This window comes from Dendropsophus ebraccatus, chromosome 12, assembly GCF_027789765.1.
Source record: "Dendropsophus ebraccatus isolate aDenEbr1 chromosome 12, aDenEbr1.pat, whole genome shotgun sequence".
Taxonomy (NCBI): Eukaryota; Metazoa; Chordata; class Amphibia; order Anura; family Hylidae; genus Dendropsophus; species Dendropsophus ebraccatus.
The window spans coordinates 17,373,743-17,394,378 of record NC_091465.1 but is presented as its reverse complement, the minus strand read 5'-3'; the positions used below and the strand labels follow the sequence as shown (position 1 = coordinate 17,394,378).

The window sequence follows — 20,636 nt, the reverse complement described above, 5'->3', positions numbered from 1 at the left end:
ATTACACTGTGCAGAAGTATTAGCACCCTCCTATATACCTCCTGTGCTGTATGTGTATTACACTGTGCAGAAGTTTTAGCACCCTCCTATATACCTCCTGTGCTCTATGTGTATCACACTGTGCAGAAGTATTAGCCCCCTCCTATATACCTCCTGTGCTCTATCTGTATCCCACTGTGCAGAAGTATTAGCCCCCTCCTATATACCTCCTGTGCTCTGTGTATCACACTGTGCAGAAGTATTAGCACCCTCCTATATACCTCCTGTGCTCTATGTGTATCACACTGGGCAGCCTCTCTGCTTGCTGTCAGTGAATGGTCGATTCCTGTTTACATACAGACACTGAACAGTAACCCCGCATACACAACTGCTGTATGTATAAGCACACATCTCTCTCCTACCCTGATGGTTTGTTACAGTGTTTCAGTAGAGGTTTCAGTTTACATTGTAGAGGATTATTTACACTGTACACACCTGTAATAACCTCTCTGCGTCAGCTCCATAGAAGGTTTAGTGATAGTCCAAGAGCTCTGCAAGCTGTCAAAGACTAGACTGTGTCAGGAATATCATTCCACGGTATTGATCATTCATGTTTGCAGCAAGAAGCACCGCAGGAAGCATAGAACACAACCAAACAGCAGCACAGAGGATTTATAGGAGAGCTGCTGGATGTACTGTCAAAGTGTAGTCTACTGTCTTGGGTTTGTTCTGTACGGTGCCGAAATTCACGGCCTGTACGTGCGAATTAACATCCGCTGTGTTAATAATGCAGAAGAGGCTGTCACAATATTTGCAATGCAGATTGTATCTAGAGGCAAAATAACACCTTCCTCTTCCTCCTCCTCTTCTCCTGTCAGAGATCTCCATCTCGTCCTCATTCAGGGGTGGCTTTGTTGTACCAGCTTTCCTGGATTAGGGAATAGTTATCATTCAATAGTCTGGAAAAGCTGAGTGTGAGATATACAGGTGTGATGGAGTGTTATATGAGAGCGTTATAAGAGGACTGTCCGATATCAGTCACATTACATGGGATGTCTCTGGCTCAGTCAGCCTTTCTCCAGCCTTATGTGGCTGATAACAGGGAGCAATAGATTAGATGAATCTCCACAGACAGTGGCCTTGATTTACTAATGTGAATTCTAGCTGAAAAAGTAGCGCATGGGACTTCTATTATGCATTTTAGACACTTTTCCACCACTTTCAGACTCTTTTCTGCCCGATGCTAAAAGGGGTGGAGCTTATACAAAGGGGTGGAGTTTATCAAAAAATGGGTCGCATTCTACTTTGCATTAAAAAAATGCACCTGAATCTTGCTGAAAATTCTAGCGGGCTGCAAGCCAAGTAATAGGTGACGCAAACTTTGCCCAAAAAACTAGACAGTCTTTAAGTGCGACAGATTTATCAAAAACAGCCTGATAACTCCGGCACAGTTAAAGATTGTCTAGTCTAATGCTGCGTTTACACAGAACGATTATCGTGCGAATTTGCACGATAACAATCGAATTCGAACGATAATCGTACGTGTAAGTGCAGCGAACAATCAAAAGACGAGCGAGAAATCGTTCATTTTTAACTTTGAACATGTTCTCAAATCGTTGTTGGTCGTTTGCAAAAAATTCGCAGATCGTTCCATGTAATCGCAATACGATCGCAAAATGATTTTTCCGTACGATATATCGTTCTGTCTAAACGCCAAACGTTATAAAAAAAAAAAGTTACTTCGAAATCGTTAATTGTACGATCGGACGAATTATCGCTCCGTGTAAACGCAGCATGAGGGTCCTTTTCCACAAAGCGATTTTTTAACAATTACCGATAAACAATCTCAAACCACCGCTATGGCGAGCGACCTGAAATCGTTTACCCGATTACATGGAACGATGATCGCTACTTATGATCGTTCTTGCAGTTGTCTTGTCGCCGCTACTGCGAACGACCGAACGACCTCTTATCACATGCGAACGATTTGAAAACGATCAACGATAAAAATAGGTTCAAATTCTATCAAACGACCAACGATTTCTCGTTGGTCGTTTAATCGTTGTCTGCTAGTACACTGAACAATTATCGTTCAAATCCAAACAATTAACCGTTTTTTCAACGATTATCGTCCCGTGAAATACCACCCTAAGTTTGCACTTAGTATCAGTAAATGTGTGTGTTACCCTTCACCCCGGCAGTAACATGAGATCATGACTTGTTTGTATGTTGTGATTTTCTGCAGCAGACTTTGTGGTGGAGGGGACATTATAACTGGTGAGGACACAGTGACGGATGTGGTCGGCAGCTCCTGGGTACAGCAGGGTGACTGTTGCAGTGTATTATGCCTCCATCTTTAGTCTGCTATGCATCCTCTTCGTGCCAGGTCCCCCATTATAGCTGTTGCAGGGGGTTGTAATGTGAACTGCACCTCCTCTTTTACCAGATGCTCAGGCTCCTGTTCTGTCTCTCTCCATGCTTCACAGTGCAGGGCTATGTTCACACATAGTTTTTTCGTCAATCTTTTTTCAGCCGAAAGCAGGAGTGGGTTAATGGGAACCTGGCACCCTGGCATCCAGGGCAGAACCCACCCGACCCCCTGATCCTGACGCCAGTCCATCTACGATGGGGAACTTTCGGCCCTCCAGCTCTTGCAAAACTACAATTCCCATCATGCCTGGACATGATGGGAATTGTAGTTTTGCAGCAGCTGGGGGATGAAGGTTCCTCATCCCTGATCCATGTGCTCTATATGCAAACGAGAAGAGAAGAGTTCAAGCTGTGATTTCCTATGGTCATCGGACTCATCTCTTCTCATTTGCACATTGAGCGCGTAGATGAACGGGCAGGGATTTCTCCACAGCGGGACTGGCAGGAGGGGGTAAGTATTGGGGGCTCTATTTGTGGGTCGGGAGGGTTTTGCCTCAGGTGCAAGGGTGACAGATTCCCTTTAAAAACACAGAAGCTGTACAAATCTTTGTAACAATTATAGTTTTGCCCTTTCTAATCCACTCCAGATTTTGGTTATACTGAACAAAAGACTGACGGAAATACTGTGTGAACACAGCCCAGCACTGTGTTTTCATACTGGCTGCTGCTTCTTTAACTGTGTGAGCAGGACAGGCCCCATTCACTGACAGCTAGCAGAGGATGAGACATTGTACATAGCAGTCAATTATAATAATGTGTTTCCCGTTTTAGGTCAGCCTCAATGACTCTCACAATCAGATCGTCGTCCACTGGGCCGGAGAAAGAAGCAACGTCATTGTGGGTCTCACCAGAGACAGCCTGGGGTCTCTGGGCACCAAGAGCAGCAATGTGAGTTAAGAGTTTCTTATGTTTCTTATCGGAAGCATTATAAAAAAAATGCTACTGAAAAAGTAGTAGAGACCTGGGACAAACTTCCTGCAGATGTGGTATGTAGATCCTTAGTAAGTAAACATATACAGTAGATGGCCCATGTGCTTTCTCCTCCTCCTGTCATTCTCTATGTTTGTATAGAGATCCCCTTTAAACTCCTGTTTGTCTCAGTATCCTCCCTGTATATAAATGTTATGTGTCTGATTCTGCCCACTCAGGTCTACGTGTCTTATGACTATGGAAAAAGCTTCAAGAGAATATCCGACAAATTCCGATACCCGTCTGGAGATGAGAAGGCTCCCACCGTGGCCCAGTTCTTCCACAGCCCCGTCGACAATAAACGGGTAATTTCTCTGACACTGCAGCAGTGCCCAGGTCATGGGTGATGGGGGGACAATATTACCAGGTGGAGAGCCCCCTATAGATGTCATGTGAAACAAAGCTGACAGAGCAGCACAGACAAAACTCATCTTAAAGGGCTTATCTAGTGCTGCAAAAACATGGCCACTTTCTTCCAGAGACAGCATAACTCTTGTTTCCAGTTCAGGTGCGGTTTGCAATTAAGCTCCATTCACTTCAATGGAAATGAGTTACAAAACCTGCACCTAAACTGGAGACAAGAAAGGGGCTGTCTCTGAAAGAAAGTGGCCATTTTTGTGTAGCCCTGGATAACCCCTTTAATGGATAGAATGAAGCTGCATCATGCATTGTGGTGACAAAATAGTGGTCCTTTAAAAGGATAGTTCAAAATTTCTCTTGATTAAACTGATGCCAAAAAGAGCCAGAGACTTGTAACTTATTTCTATTTAAAAATCTTCAGTCTTCCAGTACTTATCAGCTGCTGTATGTCCTGCAGGAAGTGGTGTATTCTTTTCGGTTTGACACAGTGCTCTCTGCTGCCACCTCTGTTCATGTCATGAACTGTTTAGATCAGCAGCAAATCCCCATAGAAATCCTCTCCTGCTCTCCAGACTGGAAAGAATACACCACTTCCTCCAGGACATACAGCAGCTCATAGGTACTGGAAGACTTGAGATTTTTTTTAAATAGAAGTAAATTACAAGTCTCTGGCACTTTCTGACACCAGTTGATTTGAAAGAATTTAACCCTTAAAATGTCATCATAGAAACATAGAGATAGAGACATGTCAGAGGTTTTGATCGGTCCGGTACCAATCGCGAGAACTAGTGGGGGGAGGACCACGCTGCAGTGTGTCAGCTCCCAGCTCTGTGGAAGCATAACCAGTCAGGCTCCATAGACTTACATTATCAGTCCGACTTATCACATGACACAGAGTCAGGAGAGGACTGCACTTAGCGTGGTCTTCTCTCGGCTCAGACTCAGACTGATCAAAATTTTTGACATGTCTCTATGACATGTCAAAAGTTTTCTATGATGGCAGCGACACTTTTCAGCAACCTGTGGCTCTCCTGCTCTTGTGAGCCACAGAATGGAGACCCCTGCCATAGGAGAACGGATGACTTTTGCTACAATGTGCTATGCAGGTGTGCACAGTCTTAGCTCTAGAGATCTATTTTGGGCATTTGATCTATTTCCAGCTGTCAGGCAGTAACTTCGCCAAATGTGACAGCCACCTCCGGGGATGTAGCTCAGCGGGATACTTGTCCCTGCTATTTTTCACTGTATTATTTTCAGAGCCTGGTGAAGGGCGGCATGGGTCACCTGACCAGAAGCAACAGAGTTTATCTGATTTTTTGTTTGCCCTGATTTCTATTTTATGTTGTTTCAGTACATCTTTGTAGATGCCGATGCCAACTACCTGTGGATCACAACAGATTTTTGTGTCACCGTGAGGAGTTTTGCAATTCCGTTCAAACCGACCGACCTCCTCTTGCACAGCAATGATACCAACCTGGTGCTGGGTTATGACAAGCTGCACCCCAACAAACAGGTGAGATGTAATCACATGTAAAAATTTACCATCAGGCTTAAAGGGGTATACCTATGTGAGCGTGGTATCTCCTATCTGCAGGATAACATGCTGATCAGTAAGGGGCCAGGTTCTTCTATCAATTCCAAGGATGGAATGAATGGTGCGGCGTGTCAGCAGCCGGTGCTTTATTAATTCTCTATGGGGCTTCCAGCTGTTGCAAAACCACAAATCCCAACATGCCTGGACAGCCAAAGCTTCGCTTCGGCTGTCCAGGCATGATGGGTATTGTAGTTTTGCAACAGCTGGAGGGCCGAAGGTTTCCCATCCGTGGTTTCAACATACCTGCAGCACAAATCTCTCAGTTTCCAATAATTTGTTACAATGTATAGGTGCAGGTGCCCCATTTCTATCTCATTTATACGCTTGGCATTTAGGAAACTCTGATTTTTCTCTCTCTTTTTGTTTTTTTTAAGCTTTGGAAGTCTGAAGATTTTGGGCAGACATGGATAATGATTCAGGAGCACGTCAAGACCTTCTATTGGTAGGTGCCGGCTAGTTCAGAGACGTCTTCACCATATGCTTAATATTCTGTCACCATTAGAGATGAGCGCAACCCGAGCATGCTTTTGGATACTGGTGCCTAAATAAGTTAGATGCAGCCCTAGAGTCAGCAAAAACATGGATACAACCTATGGCCACATTCACACAATGGGGGAGATTTATCAAACATGGTGTAAAGTGAAACTGGCTCAGTCGCCACAGACTCCTTGGAAAATGAAAAGTGGAATCTGATTGGTTGCTAGGGGCAACTGAGCTAGTTTCACTTTACACCATGTTCGATAAATCTCCCCCTATGTATTTTTTGATTAAACAACGGCCGTTGTTGCAAGTTTGCAACAACGGCTGTTGTATAATCACGCCGGCCAATCGCATTAACCCCTATGGAATCCCGTCCGGAGTGTATACACACACATTGTATACACTCCGTCCGGAATTCCAATGCGGCCACACAGAAAACTCACGTGTCTATTTTGTGCGTGCGCACACAATGTAAAGTGCGGCTCCGGATATACTTTACATTGTCTGCTATGGCTAATTGGAGTGCGGGCACACCCGAATGTACACCCGTATTCCAATTAAAAAGAATTGATGTTTATCCAGCCGGTACTGCAGTACTGGCCGGGTTGAACAGCTCAGGCCGTGTCACAGAACGGCCACTGTTTTACCACATCCGAACATGGCCTATGACTGTAAAAAATAATCTTTAAATCAAACAATTTCTCTGTGGTTTCCACATGGCACCTTCCATTAATCCAATTGCTACAAATGTTGCAATAATATACAATTGATGAAAACTACTAGATTTGTAATTTACTTCTATTTAAAAATCTCCAGTCTTCAAGTACTTATCAGCTGCTGTATGTCCTGCAGGAAGTGGTGTCTGCTGCCACCTCTATCCGAGACAGGAACTGTCCAGAGCAGGAGAGCTTTTCTATGGTGATAGAGGTGACAGCAGAGATCACTGTGCCAGACTGATAAGAATATACCATTGCAGGACATACAGCAGCTGATAAGTACTGGAACACTTGAGATTTTTAAAAAGATGTAAACTGCAAATCAATATTACTTTCTGAAACCAGTTGATTCGAAAGAAAAATATTTTCGTCGGAGTACTTCTTTAACGTCTTACAGGCTGATTTGATCCCCCCCCCCCCATGGTTCGGCTGGTTATACTGTGCTTTATTCTCCCCTCAGGGGTGTCGCTTCTCTTGACAAACCAAACACAGTTTACGTGGAACGCCACGAGCCCCGGGGCACCTCAACCGTCCTACGCAGCACAGATTACTTCCAGTCTCGTGACAACACAGAGCTGATTATTGAGAACGTGGATGGGTTCCAGCTCAGGGAGAATTACATGTTTGCCACTAAGACCATGGTAAGAGTCACCTATGAGAAGAATACATTCATTGTAGCTCTAGGATCAGAGTTATGGTGTATTCACACGCGGCAGATTTATTGCAGAGATGTATTGCAGATACATCTGAATGCAGTTGTTTCTGAAACAATTATATATGTTTCAGCAGACGCCATTCTTGTGTATGTTACAGGCTCAGAAATTCTTGTAAAAAATAAAAAATAAATAAATCTGAGGCATGTGAACATGTCCTCATAGGCTGCACATACTCATCTGCATCATCCACACATCAGTGGTTGACTGCTGGAGAGAATGATGGCAGAGGGACACTGAGGGACACAGGGCATTGGGGGGGGGGGGGGCACTGAGCATCCCTCTGCCATCATCCTCTCCAGCAGCCACAGCCCGCACAGCTCTGGGAGTCTGGTCGTGACATCACCATGTTATCCAGGAAGTGACATCACCATGTTATCTAGGAAGTGACATCACCATGTTATCCAGGAAGTGACATCACCATGTTATCCAGGAAGTGACATCACCATGTTATCTAGGAAGTGACATCACCATGTTATCCAGGAAGTGACATCACCATGTTATCCAGGAAGTGACATCACCATGTTATCCAGGAAGTGACATCACCATGTTATCTAGGAAGTGACATCACCGTATTATCCAGGAAGTGACATCACCGTGTTATCCAGGAAGTGACATCACCGTGTTATCCAGGAAGTGACATCACCATGTTATCCAGGAAGTGACATCACCATGTTATCTAGGAAGTGACATCACCATGTTATCTAGGAAGTGACATCACCATGTTATCTAGGAAGTGACATCACCATGTTATCCAGGAAGTGACATCACCATGTTATCTAGGAAGTGACATCACCATGTTATCCAGCAAGTGACATCACCATGTTATCCAGGAAGTGACATCACCATGTTATCCAGGAAGTGAAGCCTTGATGCAGTAGTGAGTGCAGGGAAAAACGCACTTTATAAGCATTTCCCGTAATAAGTGTGTATTGGGGATTTGTATTACATTTGGGGGGGCAATAAAATACTTTAATAAAAATTTTCAATGGACTTTGCTTTTAAGGATTTGAATCTATATAGTTTGAAGGAAAGAAGGAAAAGGAGGGACATGATGGAAAGTTTTATATAAGTTAAAGGACTAAATAAGGTTTAGGTGGGAACAGTTTTTTAATAAGAACAAGAGGACACTGTGAGGGGTTAGTTGGGGGAAAGATCAGAAGCAACGTGAGGAAATATTACTTTACTGAAAGAGTAGTAGATGCTTGGAACAAACTTCCAGCAGATGTGGTTGGTAAATCTACAATAACTGAATATAAATTTGTTTGGGACACACATATATCTATCCTAAGATAATAAGAATGGAATAATATAAGGACAGATTAGATGGACCAGGGGGGCTTTTACTATGTTTCTATGTAAGTGTTCTCTTACAAGTTGTGTCTAAGGGCCCTTTTACACAGAAAGATTATCTGACAGATTGTCTGCCAAAAATTTGAAGCCAAAACCAGGAACAGACTATAACCAGAGAACAGGTCATAAAGGAAAGCCTGAGATTTCTCCTCTTTTCAAATCCATTCCTGGCTTTGGCTTCAAATCTTTGGCAGATAATCTTTCAGATAATCTTTCTGTGTAAAAGGGCCCTAAGGGTCCATTTACACAGAAAGATTATCTGACAGATTATCTGCCAAAGATTTGAAGCCAAAGCCAGAAACAGACTATAAACAAAGATCAGGTCATAAAGGAAAGACTGAGATTTCTCCTCTTTTCACATCCATTCCTGGTTTTGGCTTTAAATCTTTGGCAGATAATCTGTCAGATAATCTTTCTGTGTAAATGGACCCTTAGACAATGGACATGCTGTTATTCTCAGGCTGCTACACACTACATGTAAGGGTAGGCCTCACAGTTAACTTTAGGCTGCATACTAGTATAGTAGCAGGGTTGCATGTCCAAACCCTAATGTTCGGCATTTGATTATTGGTGGCTAAAGAAGTTGGATGCAGCCCAAAGGCTGTCGGAAAAACATGGATACAGACATAGGCCATAGGCCGCATCCACGTTTTCTTGGACTCCCTAGGGCTGCATCCAGTTTCTTTAGCCACCAGTAATCAAGTGCAGAGCGTTCGGGTTCATACAAATGGGGGTGTGCTCAAGGTTCACTCCCAAGTCCTAGTTCACTTCAAGTCCCAGTTCTATAAGTTTTTATTTGTGTGTGCTAGTCTAGTATAGAGCCTCCTTAGGGCCGTATTAGATGGTCAACATTGCACTGTAAGCCTATACATGGCTCATGCATCAGGGCCTCACATACGTCGTTAGCGATGTCCGTGCAGCCCTTGCTTTTTACATAGAAAATAATAAAGTTTATACTTATTCTCCCTCACCACAGCTGCTGCTGCCACTTCTGCCCCCATCTTTTCAATGACAGGCCGCACAGCCAGTCACTGACCGTCTGATTGTTGTCTTTATGACACAGGGTGATATCTTCCCTGATTCGGCAGACAGTCCTTCCTGTAATAGGTCCCTTATTCTACATGTTGGTGTGTCTGCAGCCTTGACCTCAGAAGAATGAGGAAGCTGCCTCTGTAACACATCAGTCTGTGTAACTTATCATTGGTTACTTCTCTCACAGATAAGAGGATGAAAAAGTTGTGTCTTGAGGCTTCATTCAGACGGCGGTAACACACCTCCCCCATATGCGCATATTTAGAGCCAGTAAGGGATCAGATCCTGTTCTACACAGGATGAGATCAGATCCTGGTTTTGGCTGTGTGTTTAGATGAGATGTATTACAGCTGTCTGAATTTACATCACTTTAGTAAGGGTCTATTCAGATAAAGCCTGTGTTTACCTTGAATTGCTGAGGTTTTACAGCCCTGCAGCTTTAAGTACTGCATCATCAAGCCATGTTCTCACAGCGGGACACCGGCCGTTCCGTGACCCGGCCGGTGTCAGAGAAGATCATCCCGGCCGGTACTGCAGTACCGGCCGGATGATCTTCACTGCCACTGAATTCGGATGCGGGCACATCCGTGCGCACCCACATCCGAATCCCCTGCTGCACACAATGGAGCGTGCAGCCAGAACCGCACACTCTATAGTGTGCACTGACACTTTTTTTCAGCCACTATTTAATGAATAGCGACCGCAGAAAACTGTGACCAGGAAAAACTTTTGGTAATAATTGCCCCTAGAGATGAACTCACTATTCTGCTGGTGGGGTCACTGTGTACATACATTACATTACTGATCCTGAGTTACATCTTGTATTATAATCCAGAGCTGCACTCACTATTCTGTTGGTGTGGTCACTGTGTACATACATTACATTACTGATCCTGTACTGATCCTGAGTTACATCCTGCATTATACTCAAGAGCTGCACTCACTATTCTGCTGGTGGGGTCACTGTGTACATACATTACTTATCCTGTACTGATCCTGAGTTACATCCTGTATTATAATCCAGAGCTGCACTCACTATTCTGCTGGTGGGGTCACTGTGTACATACATTACATTACTTATCCTGTACTGATCCTGAGTTACATCCTGCATTATACCCCAGAGCTGCACTCACTATTCTGCTGGTGGGGTCACTGTGTACATACATTACATTACTTATCCTGTACTGATCCTGAGTTACATCCTGCATTATACCCCAGAGCTGCACTCACTATTCTGTTGGTGGGGGTCACTGTGTACATATAAACTGTAACTCAGGATTAGGAAATCTCTGTGTAGCTGTATACTGTATTCCTCATCTATGTATGACATATTGGTAGGTAGTATTTGGTGCTCATGTGTCTTTTCTTTTCCTGTAGCATTTGCTGGGCAGTAAGGATCAGTCCTCGGTGCAGCTCTGGGTCTCCTACAACCGCAAACCAATGCAGTCAGCGCAGTTCATAACTAGACATCCCATCACGGTGAGAGTCCCATGTGCAGAAGACCAAACAATGAGCACAATGGCTGCAGACTGTGTATTTACAATTTGGCCGACTTTGTCCGATAGTCCAGGATATCTGATAATCCAGCATATATGTTAGCAGAATATTTCTGACCTGATTTACTTTAGTAACTAACGTGAAATGTCCTCTGTTATACCATCAGGAATATTACATCACTGATGTCTCCGAGGATCAGGTGTTTGCATGTGTCAAGCACAGCAACAATGTAACAAACCTGTATATATCCGAAGTGGAGGGTCTGCGCTTCTCCCTCTCCCTGGAGAACATCCTGTACTTTAATCCCGGAGGTGGAAAGGAGACGCTTGTCAGGTATGTGGGGTCACGTGTTGTGGGCTTAACCAATAGGCACTGTGCAAGCAGCTATAGCCTATGTTCCCACATCGGGAACATATCGGGGGAAGGCAGCCGCCTCGTAATACAGACGGCCGATAATAATCACCGTGGTTTTTATTAGCGGCCGTCAATGAGATGCCCGCCTTCCCCCGGAAACATAGCCTTACACTGAACCTAAGAGGATAATGACAGAGGTATGACAGACCTTGTATATTGGATGTGGTTACATTGGAGCGCAGTTGTCATGACTTGACAGTAACCAGAAAGCCAAGATTTTTGGTCACTTTCACACCAACTTAGGTCACAGTGGGACTATTTCTGTGACTTTGTCGCTGGTGAAGCCGCAGTATACCTCTTACCTGAAAAGATGCACCTATTAGAAATTACTTTTATTAAAAAATCTCCAGTATTTATCAGCTTCTGTATGTCCTGCAGGAAGTGGTGTGTTCTTTCCAGTCTGGAGAGCAGGAGAGGTTTTCTATGGGGATTTGCTACTGCTCTGCACAGTTCCTGACATGGACAGAGGTGGCAGCAGAGAGCACTGTGTCAGACTGGAAAGACTACACTGCTTCCTGTAGGACATACAGCAGCTGATAAGTACTGGAAGACTTGAGATTTTTTAATAGAAGGAAATTACAAGTCTCTGGCACTTTCTGGCATCAGTTGATCTGAAGGAAAATTTTTTTTAGTGAACAACCCCTTTAAACAACAAAGTTCAGAGAATAATAGAAAAATAATTGAAAAAAAGCAGATCATTTGATTTTTTTTTTGTTGTTGCACATATGTTGCGCATTTTCCACAGCAAATTTAGCCATGCAATAATGTAATACACAAATAAAAAAAATGTATGTTTAAAAATCTTAGCAGCAGATTTATTGCAGATGTTGACTCGGAGGTATCTGTAGTGTATTTGTATCTGCAAGCAGAAGGGACCTGCTATGGGAGTCTCTGCAGAGATTTCCTGCAGTGCAGGGAGGAGATTACTTCTCCTAAAACCTCTGCTTGATGTCAGTGAATGTGAACTTTTTTTGTTTGCGTTCAGAAGACGAGAGCTCGGGAGCTTAAACAGCAGAGTAATAGTCTCTGAGAACAAGTCTCTGATACACTGTGGACACCTTGTACTGTTACGCTGTGTAGAGATATTTTCTGTAATGGTGAGTTGCTTTTAATGTTATCCTCAGATATCTCGAGAATGAGCCATTTGCTGACATCCACCGGGTGAAAGGCGTGCGAGGCGTGTACATCGCCAATACCCTCACCGGGCCGCTGTCCAAGGAGAATGTGGCCTCTGTCATTACGTTTGACAAAGGAGGAACATGGGAATATCTCCTGGCACCGGGGTATAGCGGTTATGGGGACACTGCACGCTGCATGGTGAGTGGTTACAGTGTATCAGGTCATTGTTAGAACTGTTCTAGTTTGGCAATGTTCTCCATTTGACTCCCAGCCGTTGAAGAAGTTGAATGCCGCCCTAGGTAGTCCTGAAAAACATGAATACTGCCTTAGGATATAGGCTATATCCATGTTTACATGGCAGCTCTATAGCCACATCCAGCTTCTCCAGGCACCAGCTGTCAAATACAGAAACTTAGGAATCAGAAAATGTTCCTGAACCAGAACAGTTAGGAAAATTCACTTATACTTAAAGGGGATGCTGAGGAAGAAGGTATGCGTCTTACCTATCTCTTCTGCACCGGTCCCACGCTGTTAGTCGGGGTAAACTCCACTCCAGAGTACCCTTAGGAGCACTGTCGCATCATTCAGCCCCCCCCCCCCCCCATTGATTATCATTAGAAGGAGTGGGCCAGATGACGCGGCAGTGCTCATAAGGGTGCTCCGGAGTGGAACTTACCCCAACTAACAACGTGGGACCAGCGCTGAGGAGGAAGGTAACACCCGTACCTTCCTCCTCAATGTCCCCAGCGCTATAGGGGGCTTTCAGCAGCTTTGATTCGTCTAACCTGCTAATAGTTCCCCTTTAAAAAGCAGCGTTTCCACCACCCAGCACTGATACATTTATGGAATACATTCTATCTTGTTGCAGAATTCTAAGGAATGCCAGCTACGCCTGGCACAGCCGCTCAGTCAGGTCACCTCACAAGGACGGGTTATGCCCATTGTCTCCAAAGAGTCAGCGCCAGGATTAATCGCAGCAACAGGTATGTGTGTGTGTGTACATGATGACCATGGTATTTTTAACTATTGTAGGGTGCACATGTGCTGCTAATTTTTACAGCAAATTTCTGACCTTAGGGTGCTGTTTGACCACCCAAGCAGTGGTGTAAATGAACGCTTATTCCCTAGATCAGTGCTCACTTTACAGAGCCTATTACACAGCTCAAGAATCATGCAGCCAGGTTGCACAAACAATTGCTAGGTTGTTTGTGAGGACCTTTTGCTTTAAGGCCCTATTCCATGGAACGAATATTGTGCGTATTCGGCCGATATCGGCTGCTACGGACGATGATCGTCCCGTGGAATAGAGTGCAAGGATCAGCCGACATCGTTCATGTCGGCTGATCGTTGCAGTCGCATGTCTTTCAACATGTTGAAAAACAAGCGACTGATACAGCAACGATCTTCTGCCGTCGCTCTGTTGAATAGGAGCATCGGTAGCAGACGCTGATGTATGCTATGGGCTTCCCGGACAATCAGCGATCACCCGGGCAGCCAACCCCCCCCCCCCCCCCCCCCGCACTCGCCAGCTTGCTGCAGCCGTGATGAATAGCGGCGGCAGCGAGCGGGGAACGAGGAGCAAACGAGCGCTGAGATCGCTCGTTTGCTCCTCTAGACGGCCCGTGGAATAGGGCCATAAATTAGTTATAGCCTGCACATCACCCACTGGTGACAGCTGATCTACAGGTCAGAATTAAGTGATCAGACCACAAATGAGCTAACGCTCGCTCATTGGTTGATTAGGGTCCTTTTACACAGAAAGACTATCTGACAGATTACCTGCCAAAGATTTGAAGAGATCAGATCATAAAGAAAAGCCTGAGATTTCTTCACTTTTCAAATCCATTCCTGGCTTTGGCTTGAAATCTTTGGCAGATAATCTTTTTGTGTAAATGGACCCTTACTCGTGTCAAGTAGTAATGGCTCTGGCCCTATTACACGGGGAAATGTTTGCCTAATTTGAGAGATAATACCCTGTGTAATAGGGCCTTTACCTTCATCATTTTTCACTTAGCCTCACATGGTTTAGCGTCATTAGGACTTATCATCATAATATATTTGTATGAGATCCTGCAGTATATGGCTATTTGCAACACAGCCGTGATTAATTCTTTACCTACATTGTGCTGCAAGCTAATGGTGCGTTTACACAGAAAGATTATCTGACAGATTATCTGCGAAAGATTTGAAGCCAAAACCAGGAACAGACTATAAACAGAGATCAGGTCATAAAGTAAAGCCTGAGATTTCTCCTCTTTTCAAATCCACTCCTGGCTTTGGCTTCAAATCTTTGGCAGATAATCTGTCAGATAATCTTTCTGTGTAAACGCACCATAAGGGAATCATTGCCGGAGTTTATACACCTAGTATACACTCCTGCCAGGATCCCTAGCGGCGCCGCAAAAAACTGACACGTCACCCTGTCAGTGCACACAATGGAGCGTGTGGCTCTGCCTGCACGCTCCATCACATGCAGCGGGGAATTCCGATGCGGTGAAGCAGTAAAGATCGTCTGGCCGGTACTACAGTGCGTGCCGGAATTATGTTCTTTGACACAGGCTGTTCCGTGACCCGGCTGGGTCATGGAACGGCCGGTGTCTTACGCCATGTGAACATGGCCTATGTGTGTGAACGGTACCTTAGATTTTTATGCAGATTTTAGCATGGCATCTTAAAAACCCACTATGCTAATATGGAGATTAAAGAAGAAGAAGCAGCACATTACCTATGTATGATGTGTAAACTTTACATCTATCATGTTCTTGCAGCTTTATTGCTATTCAAATCTGTTATGATTGTTGTCGTCTTTGCAGGTTCAGTGGGGAAAGATACAGTCGGTAAAATTAACCTTTATGTGTCCAGCAGCGCGGGGGTGCGGTGGAGAGAGGTGAGACTCTTTACTTGTCATCTGTCGTTCTTAACTCTTCGCTTCCTCGCTGCACTCGCCTCATTCTGTTGTAATGTTTGCAGTCTCTCCTCGGATCCCACTTCTGCACTTGGGGAGATCACGGAGGTGTGTTGGTGGCCATTGCACAAGGCGTAGAAACCAACCAACTAAAGTAAGTCATGATACCCTCCAACCATTGCCTATGATGGTGTTTTGTTTTTGTATTGTGTCTTCTTCTATGTTCATTTGTCTCTTTTGCTTTTCCAGGTACAGTACAAATGAAGGCGAGACATGGAAAACTTTTAATTTTTCAGACAGCTCGCTGATCGTGTACGGGTTACTGACCGAGCCTGGAGAGAAAAGCACAGTGTTCACCATCTTTGGCTCCTATGTCCATAAGGGGCACAGCTGGGTCATATTACAGGTCAACACCAGTGATGTCCTGGGTATGGACTTTTCATTTCATAGAGCATTCGTTTGTTAATGTGTAGCTTTGCAGGTGCTGCTGAACTACAACTCCCAGCATGCCCAGAAAGCCAATAACAGGCTGGGAGTTGTAGTTGCTGAGCCACAGGTTGTATCGCTTCTTGATTTTATAATTGACAGGAACAGGCTGCTTCAGGGGGCTCCACTGAATTGCCTTTAAAGTGCCAGCCAGGGACAGGACAATGGTATCCCCCCCTCCTCCTCCTCCTTTCCACCATCCAGCAGAGCCAACAGGGGTCATATAACACTTCCCTGAGTTTGTTTCTTTTGTCCCCATCCCCCTCTTCCCTTTTTGCACTTTGGGGCTATTGAGGGCAATTACACCCGTAAGATCACAGGGCTGTAGCGCAGAAGCTCGTACCCCACACCCCTCATCACCTCCCTGCAAAAGAACTTTGCATTAATTTTTGTGGTCGTTACCACAATTTCTTTAAAGTGATTTTAAGAAATCTTCCTACGAGAAACCACAGCGGCGGTGGCGGCACCGCTGCACATTGCTTGTGTTATGTTTCACTCAAGCTTAACCCCTTCCTCCTGGGTGTACAGTTCCCTGATGTTTTGTATGTACTGTTCACACGGTCTTTATTGTGACACATGAGATGAGTCAGGAGCAGCCCTATTACAGATTAACAGGAATGTCATCAATGTGCCCACAGCCACTGCTCTGGTGCACTTAAAGGGGTTATCCACCTAACAGCGAAAAAATTAAATGCTAGCTGGTCTCACCCACCAAGCCCCCCTGAGTATTTTGAACCGTCTCATGTCTTTCTAGCTGCTGCCATTCCTGAGTTAAAAGTTTTTCTAAAAGTTGATCTATACCCAAGATAGAAAACTACATTTCCCATCATGCATCTCCCTGATTGGTGTACTCCCTTAGCTTTCTTTCCTACCCACTGCTGTCATTACTATGGCACAGTAAACACAGGACTGTTTTTTTCACTAACTTTGCATCACATCACCCCAATATGTATTCCATACTATGATGATGTAGCAGAGCTGGTGCATGGTGTAGCTATGTGCTGCATAACGGGCATTTGTTTACCGGAGGGGGGGGGGGGGGGCTAAAGGAGTTCCCTCCAGACTCTTAGAACATTTATAACACTTACAATATACAGAGCGGTGACACAAAGACAAATACATATGCCTGCATTCACTGACAGCAAGCAGAGATAGAACTGTAAACTTTTCATGTTACAGAAACCTAGGTTCACGGACACATGTAAGTCTATGGAAGCAGCACAGGTGCATGGAGATGATGCAGATAATATCTCCTAGGGGTCGGGTTACCAAGTCAATTGACAGCTAACCCAGCCCCCAGAGAGGAGATCACATGTCCTGTGACTACAAAGGGGGTAAAAAGGGAGCTAAACATGATCAGAGTGGACCCAGAGTAGAGGATTTAAGACATCCACAGCGGATAAGAATGAGAAAAAAAATAGGGAAAGGGTGCAAGATATCAGACATAGGGTGGTATTGGGAAGGGGGATAGTTTAAAATATTGTTTTTGGTACCCGGATAACCCCTTTAATCATGGTTTTCAGAAGCACCTATGGGACATATAATTGCATGTATATTAGTAAGAGACGTGATGGTTTGGAAAATCAGTGCCAGGTTGGAAATTGACTGTATGTCTCTTGACGTGTTCTCCAGGAGTCCCTTGCACGGAAAACGACTACAAGCTGTGGTCCCCGTCCGATGAACGAGGCAATGAATGTCTGCTGGGAAGCAAGACTGTTTTCAAGAGGCGGACACCGCATGCCACATGCTTCAATGGCGAAGACTTTGACCGACCAATAACGACCTCCAACTGCTCATGTACCAGACAAGATTTTGAATGGTACAGAATGTTCATACAGTAACTTACAGCCAAATGTTATATTGTAGCATGTTGGGGCGTGTGGGTGATGCATAGTGGAAACAGTCGGAAGGGAATGATAGCAACCTATAGATCAATGATTGGGAACCTTCGGCCCTCCAGCTGTTGCAAAACTACAATTCCCATCAAGCCTGCACAGCCAAAGCTAAAGCTTTGGCTTTTCAGGCTTGATGAGAATTGTAGTTTTGCAACAGCTGGAGGGCTGAAGGTTCCCTATCCCCGATCTAGATGTTTTCATCATGTAGATATCCACTAAAGTTTAATGTCACATGAGGTGACGTCGCCTCTAACCTGGTATCTTCACTCTCTCCAGTGATTACGGATTTAAGCTGAATCAAGATTTGAGATCTGAAGTTTGTGTCCCGGATCCAGAATTTGCTGGCAGGCTTTACCTCATCCCCTCTCCCTGCCCAGTGGGAACATCCTACAAGAGGACCAAGGGGTGAGCATAGCAGTAGATTTCATTATGGCTTGTGTAGTTTTAAAGTGTCACTGTCATTAAAATTCGTTTTGCAGAAATCAATAGTACAGGCGATTTGAGGAAACTTTGTAATTGAGTTTATTAGCCGAAAAATTAATTTTTATCATGAAAAAGCAGTTTGAAGATCTCCCTCCTGTCTTCATTGTTCTCCTATGGAGAGAGGGAAATGAGACACCAAAACAAGACAACAAAGAGTTAATTTACAACTACATGACCAGGCTAGCTCCTCTGACAGTCAGCACTGACCTCTCTGACCTCTGAATACCACTGTCACCCAACTCTGTGTCTGTAATCCTTTGTTCTCCTCTCTCACTGCCAACTCATGTCCCTCCTCCCCCCTCCCCTCTCTATAGAACAGACAGGGTTGTGTCTGATGCAACAAGTCACAATTTCCTCATATTTTGCAGTAAATGAAAAAGAGGAGGGGGGAACCTGGGAAAAGTCTTTTTAAATGCAGATAATGGCATATTTGCCTAATAAACGCAATCAAAAAGTTTCTTAAAATCGCCTGGACTATTGATTTCTGCAAAAAAAAAAATACGACAGTGACTCTTAAAGACACTTTTGACAAGTTAAAGAGACTTGTGAAAAAAAGGTTTTCCTTGGTTGGGGTCTGGGTGTTCATTTGTTATAACTATACATTCCACCTTGTCACATGATTTGGAGTAAAGTTCATTAGGTCACATAAATGACTAATGCCAATGTACATGAATAGGTGGGATGGATCTGTAGATGTTGTTGTATATAGTTACATATAGCAGGAGATTATTATGTTTTATCAATTTGGGTTTTGCACTTGATATTGGATATCCCAGCATTGCTGCCCGTCCTAACAGTTAGGTCCTTGGTTTAGATACCGCAGGATTTCTGGAGATACATGTTCTGGGGGAGACATCGAGGCGCGGCTGGATGGAGAGGACGTCCCCTGCCCTGTAGGAGGTAAATTATATGCCACTTTGCTAGTATACTGTGTGTCAGTTCCCCACATTGCTGTAAGTGAATAGAAGCATTCTTATTTTACACACAGACTGGTTACGGGCTGAACCCAAACACTTGGGATTTGGCTCTCAGTGGCTGGAGGTGTTGGGTGCAAAAATGTATCCATACAGCGACAGCAAGCAGGGTTCTTGAAAATAGCAAACAATTAGAAGTTACAGTGTATTAGACAGTTGCAGAACTTTACATTATACAGTTATTAAAGCATACCCATAATTAGAAAAAACTTTTCAGATATGATCGGTCTGGGTCTGAGTGTTGAGACCAAGAACAAGCCCGGTTCTGTGTCACGTGACCAGGACGGTCGCATAATATAAGTCTATGGACTCACACAGACACAGAGGGGTAGAGGAGCGCATGGTAGAGATGTTTCCCATCTCCCATCACAGATTTTGCAGTGATTTTGATTGTGATTGTATATAAGAGAACCTGTAGTATCTTACCATGTGACCTCTGCAGCATCTGTGATGTACATGGTCATGTGTGATAAACTTCTCATCTCTATCTATCATCTTTAAGAGGAGAATGAGTTTATCTTGTACGCCATGAGGAACGCCATTTACCGACATGACCTGTCCTCCGGGGTCAGTGAGGAGCTGCCGCTGAAGGGTCTGCGGGGGGCTGTGGCCTTGGACTTCGACTATGAAAGTAACTGTTTGTATTGGGCTGATGTCACCTTGGACATCATACAGGTAACAACTCTGCGCTGCCAGTGATGCAAATTCCCATCATGGTGCTTTATAATGTGGAAGAAGTGACTATCTCTTCACTTTGTTACAGCGGCTTTGTCTGAATGGCAGCTCCGGGCAGGAAGTCCTGGTCAGAAGTGGGCTGGAGACCGTGGAGTCTTTGGCGTTTGACCCCCTGAGCCAACTGCTGTATTGGGTTGATGCTGGAATAAAAAAAATAGAGGTACAAAGTGACATGTATGGTGTGTATATGGGCAAAAATACAGTGCTAACAGTATGGCATACAGGCAATACAGGCATACAGGGTTTGCCCTAGTGGTGTAGCTAAAGGTTTATTGGCTCTGGTGGCTTGGCTACCAAGGAACTTCTCTTTATACCCATGGCCATGTTCCGCAAGTGACTTTCATCTGCATCCTTGGCTGTGTTCCCTCTAAGGGCCCTATTCCACCGGATGATTATCGTTCGCATAATTGTTAACGATTAACAATCTCAAACGACCGCTATTGCGAAAGACCTGAAAACGTTCACTCATTTCCATGGAACGATAATCGTTACTTATGATCGT

At 44.4% G+C, this 20,636-nt stretch overlaps 1 protein-coding gene across 2 annotated transcripts in view; it reads left to right on the top strand.

The window, feature by feature from the left end:
* SORL1 (sortilin related receptor 1) overlaps positions 1-20,636 on the top strand; it is a 65,252-nt gene that overhangs the window by 9,591 nt on the left and 35,025 nt on the right. For both annotated transcript variants that reach the window (XM_069948789.1, XM_069948787.1), the window contains exons 2-18: positions 3,181-3,297; positions 3,558-3,683; positions 5,090-5,251; positions 5,707-5,774; positions 6,989-7,169; positions 11,004-11,105; positions 11,290-11,456; positions 12,662-12,854; positions 13,525-13,639; positions 15,470-15,543; positions 15,627-15,715; positions 15,811-15,989; positions 17,680-17,866; positions 18,219-18,347; positions 19,240-19,325; positions 19,902-20,074; positions 20,163-20,294. In XM_069948789.1, the coding sequence (XP_069804890.1) occupies positions 3,181-3,297; positions 3,558-3,683; positions 5,090-5,251; positions 5,707-5,774; positions 6,989-7,169; positions 11,004-11,105; positions 11,290-11,456; positions 12,662-12,854; positions 13,525-13,639; positions 15,470-15,543; positions 15,627-15,715; positions 15,811-15,989; positions 17,680-17,866; positions 18,219-18,347; positions 19,240-19,325; positions 19,902-20,074; positions 20,163-20,294 (2,280 nt within the window). The remainder of the gene's footprint in view (positions 1-3,180; positions 3,298-3,557; positions 3,684-5,089; positions 5,252-5,706; positions 5,775-6,988; positions 7,170-11,003; positions 11,106-11,289; positions 11,457-12,661; positions 12,855-13,524; positions 13,640-15,469; positions 15,544-15,626; positions 15,716-15,810; positions 15,990-17,679; positions 17,867-18,218; positions 18,348-19,239; positions 19,326-19,901; positions 20,075-20,162; positions 20,295-20,636) is intronic.